Source organism: Lupinus angustifolius, unplaced genomic scaffold (genome assembly GCF_001865875.1).
Source record: "Lupinus angustifolius cultivar Tanjil unplaced genomic scaffold, LupAngTanjil_v1.0 Scaffold_120_19, whole genome shotgun sequence".
Classification (NCBI taxonomy): Eukaryota; Viridiplantae; Streptophyta; class Magnoliopsida; order Fabales; family Fabaceae; genus Lupinus; species Lupinus angustifolius.
Window position 1 is genome coordinate 374770 of NW_017725030.1, and position 13445 is coordinate 388214.

The 13445-nt window shown below is 35.6% G+C and overlaps 1 protein-coding gene across 3 annotated transcripts in view; it reads right to left on the reverse strand.

The window, feature by feature from the left end:
• LOC109339910 (ATP-dependent helicase BRM-like) overlaps positions 1 to 10328 on the reverse strand; it is a 17384-nt gene extending 7056 nt beyond the window's left edge. Inside the window, exons 1-10 of one of the 3 annotated variants that reach the window (XM_019577439.1) lie at positions 9977 to 10327; positions 9713 to 9883; positions 6902 to 8227; positions 5416 to 6750; positions 5102 to 5214; positions 4758 to 4845; positions 4578 to 4664; positions 4301 to 4393; positions 4134 to 4217; positions 3838 to 4041 (exon numbers count right to left, since the gene is read on the reverse strand). In XM_019577439.1, the coding sequence (XP_019432984.1) occupies positions 3838 to 4041; positions 4134 to 4217; positions 4301 to 4393; positions 4578 to 4664; positions 4758 to 4845; positions 5102 to 5214; positions 5416 to 6750; positions 6902 to 8227; positions 9713 to 9877 (3495 nt within the window). In that variant the 5' untranslated portion in view covers positions 9878 to 9883; positions 9977 to 10327. Of the gene's footprint in view, positions 1 to 3837; positions 4042 to 4133; positions 4218 to 4300; positions 4394 to 4577; positions 4665 to 4757; positions 4846 to 5101; positions 5215 to 5415; positions 6751 to 6901; positions 8228 to 9712 lie in introns of all 3 variants that reach the window. The other 2 variants (XM_019577440.1, XM_019577438.1) reach the window with 2 other exon arrangements.
• Between the last annotated feature and the right edge of the window lie 3117 nt (positions 10329 to 13445).

The following is a 13445-nucleotide window of genomic DNA, read 5'->3' on the forward strand; positions in this document are numbered from 1 at the left end:
CATTCTCTTTTACTCTGAACACCCATTTGCAACCAATAGCACGTTTATTAGGAGGAAGAGAGACCAAAGACCATGTTCCTAGCTTGATTAGAGCATCATATTCTTCCTGCATTGCCTTTTTCCAAACAGGATCATTAAGAGCTTCTTTTACAGTTGTAGGTTCAGTTTGAACCAAGAGAGCTCTGAGAAATTCTCTAGGAACTATGGATTTATCAATTCCTGACTTGGACCTTGTGACCATAGGGTGAGTTGGTACTAAAGCAGTGTTGGTATGGTCAGTAGACTCTGGACTAGATGACTCAAGAAGACTTTGAGATGTGAGGGATAATTGACTGAAAGGAGACATTATTTGTGTGTTTGTAGAGTAAGTGGGGACATGAGTATGCAAAGAGTTGGAGAGAATAGGGGATGGTGACACATTTTGAGCAGAGGACAAAGGAGAAACATGGGGAGAGGTGACTCTAGGAATAAACTCATGAGTAATAGATGTGGTTGATTCAGGAAACTCCTTTTTGGAACTGTTTGGTATGACTGAGTCAGAAGCATAGGGAAAAATATTTTCATTGAAGACAACATCCTTTGAAATATAAAGTCTACCCTCTTTTGACAAACACTTGTAACCCTTGTGCATAGAGGAATATCCCAGGAATGTGCATTGAGATGACCTTAACTGTAATTTGTGGTTGTTGTATGGTCTTAACAAGGGAAAGCAAGCACAACCAAAAACCTTTAGAAAGGTGTAATCAGGTTTTGTATTGTATAGAAGAAAATAGGGAGATGTATTTTTTAGAGAAGGAGTGGGTAGTCTGTTTATAAGATATACAGCAGTGGTAAAGGCATACTCCCAGAAGGTTAGAGGTAGATTAGCATGAGTTAATAAAGCTAACCCTGTTTCCACAATATGTCTATGTTTTCTCTCAACAGTCCCTTGTTGCTGGTGAGTATGAGGACAAGATACTCTATGATTAATGCCCAAAGAGGTTAGATATTTGGTAAAGGTTCTGAATTCCCCCCCCCAATCACTTTGAACAGCCTTAACAGTTTTGTTAAATTGAGTATTAACCAATTTAAGAAAATGCTGAAAGACATGAAGAGTAGTTAATTTTCTAAATATATCCAAGTGTGTCTAGTATGAGCATCAACTATGGAGAAGTAGTATCTAAAACCTGAATCAGAATACATAGGAGAGGGACCCCATAGATCAACATACAAAAGGTCAAAAGAATCAGTATAAGTGTTTGTGGAAGGTAGAGATGGTATTTTGTGAGCTTTGGCACAACAACAAGCAAAGCAAAAATCTGAATCAGTGTTATTTATTGGAGACAGATTACAACTGGTCAATACATTTTTGACAATTGCTTTGTGAGCATGACCTAGTCTATAATGCCATAAAAGAAAAGGGCTAGACTTAGTGTTGACAATAATTGAAGTTAATGCTGAAGCATTATGAGAGCTAAGACCACCAGAGAACTTTGTTTGGGCAGACTTGGGAACAAGACTTGGAAATGCATAGAGACCCTCTGAAGTGAGAGGCCCTTGGAGCAAAACCTCATCAGTACCCTGTGATTTAACAAGACAATAGTTAGGATGAAATTCGAAATAACAACAATTATCTTTGGCAAACTGAGAGACACTCATTAAGTTCTTTGTGATAGTAGGAACAAGAAGAAGATTTTGTAATGAGAGACAACCCAGAGGATTTGAAGACTTAAAGTAGGTATTACCACATGAAGAAATAGAGGCTTTAGTACCATTACCCATATAGATTTGATCTGGTCCAAAGTTTTCAGTAGGTTCATGAAGCATGGTTGGATCTGCTGTAAGATGATTAGTGGCCCCTGAGTCTGGATACCACATAGAGGCTTTAGAACTGTCATGACCAGTGTGAGCATTCATTGCATATCCTTGATACTGAGCAGGAAAAACAGAGCCCTCATGATGCATATGAGAAGCATTTCTGTGATAAGTAGATGAGGAATTTCCAGGTGCAGAAGAATTAGTAGCATAGTTGTGAGGATGATATTGTTGAGGAGTAGTGTAATGTTTAGAAGGATGAGAATGAGATGAAGGCATGTTAGGAAAACCATAAGTTGGACCTGATGGAGGACCATAGAAATGAGCAGGGTTCAGAGTGCCCTGGTGATTGTCATAGGGAGCATAGTAACACCAGGACACATCATGTCCTGGTCTTCTGCAATAGTCACAGAAGTAACTGCCAGAACGTGGTGAAATCCTGCCAAACTTAGAGTTACGTCCCCCACGTCTTCCTCCTTGTCCACCACGAGAATGAGGATAGAAACCAGTATGAGGATTAGGAAAGAAGCATCCATAAGCAAACTGAAATGAGCGTGAAGAAGACTTGTGAGGTGTAGAATAACCACCTGATTGCATGTTAGGCATAGGAAGAGGCATAGTAACAGAATTTGGTGATTGAGGAGGAGGAGAATGAACAGCAACATTAGCTGACAGAGCATCTGAAACAAACTTATTTTTATTCTTGAGCATCCTTGATTCAAAGGTGAGAAGAAACTGCTCCAAGTCGTGAATTGAAGGAGGATGAACTTGACTCTCAATTGAGGTGATAACATGATGGAAATCTTCATTCAAACCATCGAGTATACAATCAACATGCTCTTCTAACGAAATTGGAGTACCAATTGAGATTAACGAATCAGTTAGGGTTTTTACTTTGGAGAAAAATTCAGAAATATTCGATGAACCTTGAGTAAGGGATCTGAGTTGAGACCTCAATTGACGACTCCTAGCCTTAGTGTGAGAGTTACAGAACGCAAGTAACTCATTCCATAACTGCCAAGAATAAACACAACCTACAACCCTAGGGTGTAGAGTTTCAGAAATTGAATTAAGAATCCACGAGAATACAGCTTGATCTTGTTCTTCCCAAGTTGTGAATGAAGGATTCACATGATCTAATTCCCATTCCAAATTAGTAACAAAACGCGGAAAAGCTAAAACAACCAACATATAGAAAAACAAAAGTGATTCTTAATACTGCAATAAAGACATTTATGTTTTACACTATTAAACCAATATCAGCAAGAAACACTAAATTGATGTAAATATCTAGCAAAGCTACACAAGTATTTTTCCAGTCTGGCCCTGTAGTCAAGCATGTAGCTACATTAATGTGTGTCCTTTCCTTTATCATGTTGAAGCAACTTAGGCTTTTATCATGTAAAGATATCAAAAGAAGAAGAAGACTAGGCAGTTACAGAAGCTAGAGAGAGAAGAGTAACTAACTTTTATTCAGTTAGTTTTGAACTTTATTATTCTGTTTTTCTTACACAATAAGAGCTCCTCATTTCTATTTATAGAAACTGAGGACTCAGAAAATATAGGCCACGTCATCAAGGCTTAACAGCTTTGATTGATTAAAGGCAAGGCTAACCTATATTCTAATAGAGCAAAATTGGTTTTTCTTTACAAAACTCACTCCTCACACCTTACCCTCATCACTCAAAATGCAAACTTCACATTAAAACCACTCTTACATTGAAATACTATACAACATATCTTGAGATAAAAGTTACGATTTGTACAGGTTCAGATACAAGTAAATTATTTCTCGCCCATCAAGCTGGCAGTATTTTTACAGCCCTCTCCTGTCATGTGCCTCTTTGCAAACAGATATTTGACATGTAAAGGAACATAGGTGAATTTAGTTATAAAGGGAAACACAAGCTGCAGAAGAAAATATAAAAACGCATACTTGAACTGGTCTGATAGCATTTGGTCTATGTGGTACACAGCAGAGACAAATGAAAACTTACAGACACCACTGCTTACAACAACACAATGGATCAAAGACAAGCATACCTGCAATGGTGTTCCAGTCAAAAGCAGGCGTCTTTGACAACGATATTTGTCAAGATCACGGGCAAGAACCGAATCTCTATCCTTCATTCTCTGTGCTTCATCAATTATGATATACTTCCAATCAATTTTTGAAAGCTTTGACCGATCATACATGATGAACTCATAAGTTGTCACAAGGACATTAAATTTCATAGCAGAAACCTCCTGAAAATATAGCAGAAAAGAAATTTTGGCAGTAAATATTAAAATACTCCCAAGTCTCAATACTAAAAGTGAATAAGTTGATCAACACTTACTTGAGAAAATAATTTTGCCCTTTGATCCTTCATTCCAACATAAAAGATGCATGACACAGATGGTAACCAATTATAAAGCTCACTCTGCATAATGAGCAAAAAAAATCATCTTAAGCTCAATCACTAAGAAAAGGATTATCCTTGAAATGAATAAGCTAAATGCTCACCTTCCAGTTAACCAAAACAGCATTTGGGACTATTATAAGATGTGGGCCATAGTTTCCCTTAAACTCCATCAAGTAGGCAATCAATGCCATAACCTGGAGAGAAAAAATAAGTTTATACAAGGTACACACAAGTAAAACAATAACTAATTATGCATAAATATCTAACATAGACATAACAAGCTTAATTATGAAGTGTAAAGTCACTCAGCTGCAAAAGAAATAGACATTCTTCCCATTTCAAGAAACAACAAGTCAACAACAGAAAAATAACACTAACCTGCACAGTTTTGCCAAGACCCATCTCATCCGCCAAAATTCCATTTAACTTGTTGTTATACAAAGAAAGCATCCATTGCAAACCAACCTTAAAAAAATATAATGTGTCAAAGCCTTAAAACTTGCTGAAGTCAAAAACATAACTGAAAGAATGACTCTTTCACATAATGTAGCAACCTACAAGCTGATAGTCTCTCAATGTTCCAGCTCGTAACATTGAAGGTTGCCTAATAACCGTTTCATTCACAGCATGAGCAAGACTGTAGTATCTGGAAAGTATCGAATAAGGGTACCATTAAGCATCAGATACATACTATCATAAAGAACCAATTCTAAAAAGTTCTGCAAACATAGTTAATTAGTTATATGAACAAGAACAGGGCATTTAAATTAGAATTAATGAAGAGGCATAAACACATATTGAGCCAAAACTTTCATCCGAAATACATCTCTTCACAAAGTTTTTTATGGCCAGACTCAAGACGCTGTACAAATTAAAAAATAAATTAACTAACAAATACTGACTTGTTAACTGATGAACTATGTCTAGGAGTATTAATCTCCATAAAATGATTTCTAATCATCATTTCCTCCCCGGCACAAGTTGCAGCTGCTCTGACTTCTTCTTCAGAAAGACCCTTAAATCAAAAACATACAATGGATCAGTGACATATAAATAATCTCCAAGTTCAATTAGTAGATTAGAAACCATCAAATGCAGACTCCTCATAACTAAATCATACAGAAACAAAGGGTACAAACATAAATATTCTCAGAACATGGATATTTTATTTTTTAAAATTATACTTTTAAGGAAAAAGGAAGTTAATGGAGCATGCCTGCAATCGTGCTGCAGCTGCAGCAGCTTTTGCTGCCTCTTCCACTTCCTGTTGATTTTTGGTAGCTGTTATCTTACTTCCTAATTTATGTAGATACTCTTCTGTTTGACTTAAGAAAGATGAAAGAACAGCATATCTCTCTGCAGCATCACCGGGCATGCTAGTCTGCTGCTCCAGCAACATCTCCCTATATCGGTCAACATCATTGTTTTTCAACGCTTCCATCCTTTTGTCCCTGTCATCATCTTTACGTTTTGAGAACTCCCTCAACATCCTCTCATGATATTTGGCCACCCCCCTGTTGCGAGCAGTACGGGCATCACGAATAGCCCAATGTGCCTCAAGAAGCTTCTTACGCCACTGAAATATAGATTTGAGTTGCTTCTCCCTTAAAGCTCTCTGAGATGTCTGCACTTGTCTAGCAAGCTCCATACGCTGACGCTCACAGAGCCTAACAAACTTACGATATGGCCTATCTGGCATTGCCATTATCTCTTGTTGCTGTTGATCAATCTCATCCCTTAAATGTGCTTGAAAATCTAAGAGGTGAAGCTTTTTCTCTTCAATTTGCAGCCTCAAAACAAGATCAGGTCTAATTCTTTTCCTCTCTAAGTTTATTGCTAATAAACCTTCAATCTTCTTTAGATTTTCTGTCCGTTTCTTGGTAAGTACGTCCACACCTTCCTCATAAAGAATCTCCTTGACATCATATGCCAATGACAAATTATTGTTATTGCTTACCATCACCGAGGACCCAAAGGAGTCATGTTTCCTAGTGAAGAAAGGAAAATCAAATAGGGGTCCATGGTATTTTCCAGTGGATCCTACATCTTTTGGCTGAGAGACAGTGCTTGCTTGTGCAGGTTTCTTCATTTGAATTGAGTCAGAAACAGAAGGCGGTGGCGCAATAGCCTTTCCCCTATCTATTTCTAACTCGTTCCTAACAGGAGTTCTGTTATTTCCATGTTCACTGTCCTGGTCTGACTTAGCAGAGCTTGCAATTGACTTTTGCTGTTCCTTTCCAGCAGATAACATTGGTGCAGATTCCTTTGATGCAGGTGGCACAACAGCTTGCATATGAACTGAAGGCATAATGGATTTCTCATCTCTGCCAAATGATTGCTGCTTTAAAGAACTCTGACCATTAACAGTCGGGATAGATTGTGAATCCTTGGTATTGGACTCGGTGTAACTTGGTTGTTCAGCCACGATACTTCCAGTAGATTTGTCTTGAATTTGTCCTCCAGAAGGATGATTTGGGGGTTGCATCTGCGTCTCAAGAGGAGGTGGAGCAATAGCCCGAAGAAGTTCTTGGGGTAGAGTACCTTCTCCTTTCTATCAACCAAAAGAAACTTAGTGAGAACAATCTAAGAATATACACATTACATCTCCTAGGTATATATAAATCGCACAAGAAGAATAAGGTAAACAGACTTAGACAGATGCAGATAGACTCAGAAAGAATGAAAAGGAAACAGAGATTAACCTTCAGCCGCCTGAATGCTAGGATCTGTGCTTTTAGAACATGAAGCTGTTGTTTGGTAAACCCGTTTCGTTGTTGAGCCATCTGAGCCGGTGACCCTTGAGATCTGGCAAAATTTCCTGAACCCCCTTCATTAGGTGGGCCTCTAGCCTGAGGAGCAGATTGGTTTAACTGCCTGCTGTGCTGCATTTGTTGAAGATCTGGACCAGATGAAGTTTTTGCATTAAACAGATTATCTGCATTCAAGTTCACATTGGAAGAAGACTGCTGAGCATGCATAGAGGGGATTCCGTTCCCAAATACTGCTGGTTGCTTCAAAGAAGCTTGAGACTCTCTGCCATGAACACTGAATTGCTGCACTACCATGTCGCTGGAGTTGCTGGACATACCAGCATTCGTTGTTGAGCCAAAATGGCTGGGTGGAACTGTCTGCCTGGCTTTTGAAGAACCTGACTGCCCGGACACATCACTCGATGAATTAGCATGTGCTGAGTTCTCACTTGCAACTGCTGGAGAATTAACCTGCTGCTTTGAAACAGGGGCAGAAGATGACTGAGCACCAACGTTGCTCTCGTTGGCCTTTGGTTGAGGGACCATCCTTGACTGCATCAATGGAATTAGTTGTGCCATTAAGCTAGCATTTGCAGGATGTGACAAATCAATATTACGTTCTCGAGCCCATGCCTGTACAGCCTGCAATTGAGCAGACATTGCAATCTGGGTGTTCATAACATTTTGGATGCCTTGCTGAGTTTCTGGTGCTTGCATTGGTTTTATCATATTTTCAGGCATTGAGTAACCAATGGCTGGTCCCTGGTTTGAAGGTTTTCCATCACTCTTTTGATCATGTGCTATATGCTGTCCTTGCTCTATCTGCTTTTCTCCACGACCAACATGTTCAGATGAATTCCTAGAGGATGATGATCCTTGCGCTTGATTCATTGCCTGCATAGACATAAGGTCCTGCATTTTCAAATTACCCAAACGCATTTCCTGATCCTTCAGAGATGACGGGTTTAACATTCCCATCATAGGTTGCTGCTGTGACTGAATTCCCATCGCAGACTTTTGTTGTGCCTGGAGAGCATATTGAAGATATGCTTGATGAGCAGGATTTCGCATTTGCTGCTCAACACCTTGACCCCTTAGCTGGGCATCCTGGTTGGAACCATGTTGAGCTGAATCGATGAATTTACGAGGCTGCTGAGGCAGATGTATGCCACTAGGAGATGGGAAACTGTTACTCCCATATGCCCCTTGAACTCCAGCTTGATAAGCTAAAAAGGATTCATTCCCTTCAGGTTTTCTGAGTAGTTGCTGTTGGAATGACTGCATATGTACATACATGACATGAGCATAAGAAAAATATTTACAACAATAGGAAATAAAATTATATGTATAATTATGAAGGCTACTAGTACAATATATAAAACCAAACATTGTCCTCTATTGGAGTAAAATAAACATGGAAGCCGAAAACAAGACCATGATTTTGAATTATGACAGAATCCTATCCATCAATATTACATATCACGCAGAAAACCAGCCATATGAGTGAATCAGCATCAGATAGAAAACTGCAACTCAACAAGAAACAGACGATTTGAATTAATGACATCACACAGATTTTACTGCTAGTAACAGAAAAGATGTTCAGCAAGAACAATCAAGGCTGAAATTTACAATATGGCAGAAGTAGACGAGACAACACTTTTAGCAAGATACAACATTTACTGTTATAACATAAACAAGATCATGATTATGAATCATGACAGAATCCTAGCACTACCACATAACATAACAGGACGAAAATCAGTCATACATTAATGAACACAACATTTCGAGAAATAGTCAATGTAATGATGATTTTCCCTAAATATTGCATCAGATAGAAAACAGAAAATCAACAAGAAAAGACGATTTAAATTAATGACATAACTCAGGTTTCAATGCTAAAGTAACAGAGGAGATAGACAGCATGAACAATCAAGGCTGAAATTAAAACTATGCAGAAGTAGACGAAATAACATTTCTTTTTGGTACATGACGAAATAACACTTTTAGCAAGATGCAACTTGAGCTTGATTTCTTTTAATCTGGAGTAAATGAACATGTTTAAACAAAGAATAGCACTTGGAGAGAGAGAAATGGAGGAGAAAGGGAGAGTTTCCAAAACCAACTCAGTGAATATGAACCTTAAGTTTTAAAACCACAACTGTTTCATAATTCTCATCAATATCTAAAAGGAAATTCCAGATGTTTCAAAAAGAAAAAGTAAACACAGAATACTTTATACTTTCCAATAATTGAACCTCACATATGAGCATAAAATAAATGCAAAAGTACCAATTACTAAAATAACTCAAAAAGCCACAGAAGAATTCATATTATTGTTGATTGAAAATGAAAGGAAACTTGACAGACAAAACTATCAATGTCAGCACAGAAGCACACAATTGAACCCAAGTTCAATGTATCCAACAGTTTTTCACACTCAACCAAATTAAAACATGCCTAGTTTGACTCCTTGTTCACCTGAAAAATTAATTGTTCTTTAAAAATAACCACATACCCGACCAAAAAATTAAGACAGGTACGAGGTTGTCATAAAAATAAAGGGGAAAAATAAGCAAATTTGACTAAATCCCATTTCCCAAAACCCCACCACAAAGTCACACATCATCAAAAACCCAATAAAGCAATAACTAACATCACTGCACACAGAACACTATGCACAATCAAAACAACTAAATAGTCAGAGTATAAGTTCTACTGAATTCACATAAAATTCAGCTAAAAACCAAAAATCCACACCTGTCTAGAACCTATCTGCTGCTGATGCTGATGCAACGAGTCTAACCCTAATTGTGATGCCGATGAAGATGAAGATGGCGAAGCAGCTGCAGGTGACAACGCTGCTCGGCCCGCCGGCCCCATGCCAGGGTTTCGGCCACCACCACCACCGCTACCAGATTGCATGCAGAACTCAATGAGAAGAACCAAAATTCAGATCACTCAACAGTACAAACCACACGAAAATTAAAGAAGCAAAACTCATAAAAATTGAACAGACCCCACAAATGCAAAAACCTCAGATCCCTCCAAAATTCAAGAAAAACTCAAACTTTTTTTGAATTAAAAAAAAAAGCATCATCATGCTTTCACTTTTTTTTCTCTCTCTCCATAGCTGAAGCAGACACCGATTTTCTCTCTCTAAAAAAACGTGATTCTCGGGAACAAGTGAAGGGTGGATATTTCAGAAGAAGAGGAAACTTGTCTGAATCATGATTATGTGCACTACGTGATTGTGTGCAATTTTGGGTCAAACCCTACGCATTTTTGTTTGAAAAAAAAAACTTTTTTTGTTTGTTTTGGGGTTCAGAGTATTGAAAGTGAAAAATGTGAATGGACCTATTTCTCTCTCTGTGCTGTTGTGCCTTTATGCGAAAAACAATGAGGTGGGGTCGCTACGGTTACTGATTCATGAAAAGCATTCATTGAGATTGCCCTTTACTTTTCATCAAAATTACCTATGACCCTCCTTCTTATATGTGAGTTAATGCTTTTTATATTGTTGTTTAAGAGTGGAGTTAAAGATTTTTTACAATAAAGAAATCAAATATAAGCAACCATTTATTTAAACAAAGTTTTTGGTGAGGATGAGCAGGACATCTACATGATTATGATCAAATTCCAATATGATAAATTTTTATCCGGTTTAGGGTATTGACTTTTTTTTTTGTCAAAAGTATTATCTAAAAGAGACATGTATTATATTTAATTAAGTATATGGTTGGGTTCGAGATCAAAGGCACATCCAATTAATACTTGATATCAAATCTAAGGTCGATCAAGAGACAAATTTTGAAGTTTGTTGTAGGCAGAGTTAACCCAACCATAGTATAAATTTTGTTGAGTTTAATAAAATTTCCATATCTGGAGCAAAAAAATATTTGCTTTAAAGGATATATATAATTATAGACTATATAAAAATTAATATTAGCAAAAGTTTAAATGTTTTAAAACTTAATTTTCTTTAGGTTTATATATGCTAACAATTTAAAAAAAATACCCTATAGTTAAATACATTTACATTACATCAAGTGACACAGACTATTAAATAAAAGTATATTATTTGATATGTCATTTATTATTATTGGTTAATATATAACTATTAATTTCTTTACTTAAATATTTGATATCTCTATAAATATATAATATCACGAACATAGTTATAAAAATCGTATTAACATGTTTAACCGAAAGACAAGTGAATAGGTCTCTATAATAATACAATATAACTATTACGATAGTCATGCAATCGTACCAATTAAAACCGACCAAAACTAGTCATATTGTCCATTTTTCATTTAAGTCACATTAGTATTAAAATTGTAGTTCTTTTATGAAAGTGACTTAGCTTTTACAAAAATGTTATTGCGAAATCAAACACACAACAACTATTACTTTTATTTATACTTCTAAAATATGATATACTACTAAATTATACATTTTGTTTTAACAAATTGTGCCAATAAAAATATTTATTACATTTTTATTAGTTTTAAACATCAAAGTTAATATTATATATATATATATATATATATAATTTCATAAGTATACAGTTTAACTAATGAATCATCGATTGAACCATTATATTATTGTACCAATACTCTCTAATCGACTTAATGTATTGTTTTTTTTTGTAAAAGAAGGAAAAGAAAAGGAAACTTCTTACTAAAGCCTTACAAATGGCTCAGGATGACGAGGCATAAAAATGTATTATTTCGTATATCTTTATGAGAAAAATGTATAGACAGATAGTTTATGAGTTTGATACAATGTTATTAAAACCGGTTCGGACCGGCCGGTTCGACCGGAGAACCGGTCAACCGGTCCCATAACCGGTACGAAACAAGTGTTGTGCCAGCTAAGTATCAAAACCGGTGTAAACCGGTGAACCGTGTCAAAACCGGTGAACCGGCCGAAATTTGATTGAACCGGCCGGTTCATACATGTAATTTTAAAGAACCCCACATAGGCACATACCACATAGAATTAGATGATGATGATGATGCACAACTAATAACTATTTTATTTTTTATTTTTTATTTTTTTTCATACATGTAATGTTTTTTATTGCATTATCAGTTTTGGTTCTAATAACTAATTTATTTTGTTGTTAACTTGTATGAAAATTGATGTATGAAAAAATGATATTGTTGTAGATCAATTAAATTTAGAAGATGATGATGATGCACAACTCAACCCTGTGGAGAATCTGAACCTAGTTGAAGACAACATTAGTCAAGCTTTGGACTTAAATGGTGAAGAAATGGAACCTCAATATGAAACAACTTTGACTCTTTGGTGTTAAAGTTTTAAATATATAATATGTTTTGTAGACTGAGTTATGAACTTGCGTCATATGTTTCGAGTTTGTTAAGTAAGACAAGTACTTGTGGATTACTATTTGTATTTGTAATTTAGACTTTGGATTTATTAAAGTTGTTTGTTTATGAGAATTCTTATTTTGACTATAAATATACTATAAATATGGATTATAAATTTGAGTATCTATATATTAGATAATTTTTGTTACAGGTTTACACACATATATATAAACATGTATGTCCGGTTTAATCGGTTTAATCCCATGCGGTTTAATTACTGAACCACTGGTTGAACCACTAAACCACTAAACCAGTACCCTCACCGGTTTGATGACCGGTCTGGTTTTAATAACATTGGTTTGATATACTTTTACTGCATCATTTACCGTTCATATTTAATAATTATTGATTTTTCAAAAATTAATACAAATGAATAGTATTGTTTCGTATATCTTTATGAGAAAAATGGCTCAGGATGAGGAGGCATAAAAATGTATTGTTTTGCATATCTTTAAAAATGTTACACATATAGTTTATGAGTTTGATATACTTTTACTACTTCATTCACCATTCATATTTAATTATTATTGATTTTTTAAAATTAATATAAATGAATAGTGAATGATGTACTTATTATATATAAATATTTACATTGACAATGCATAATATCATTTATTATAATTAACTAAAAAATATAACTAATAATTTATTTACTTAAATATTTTTTGCAAAGATCACTCCAAATAACACTCCGAGTGACAATATTTATTAGGGGTGAGGAGGGCCCGACTCAACCCACTCACCCAGTATGACCTGATCATGATTAGGCTCGAAAAGAGTTGAGTCTATGGTCGGATTCAGGTTCAAAAATTAGACCTGGTCAATATTTAGGTTCGGGAAAGGATCAAGCATGATCCAATATGACCTGACCCAACTCATAGTCACCCATTCACCATGTTTGTATGTATCTATATTCAAATGTGTAGAGTAATGACACATTTTTTTATCAAAAATATCATTGATATTCAAATTTTTATCATATATACGTGATTAATAATATATATATATATATATATATATATATATATTAATTCATATTTCAAATTATATATTCATAATAATAAATAACATTGATAATACTTTATTTAAAATGA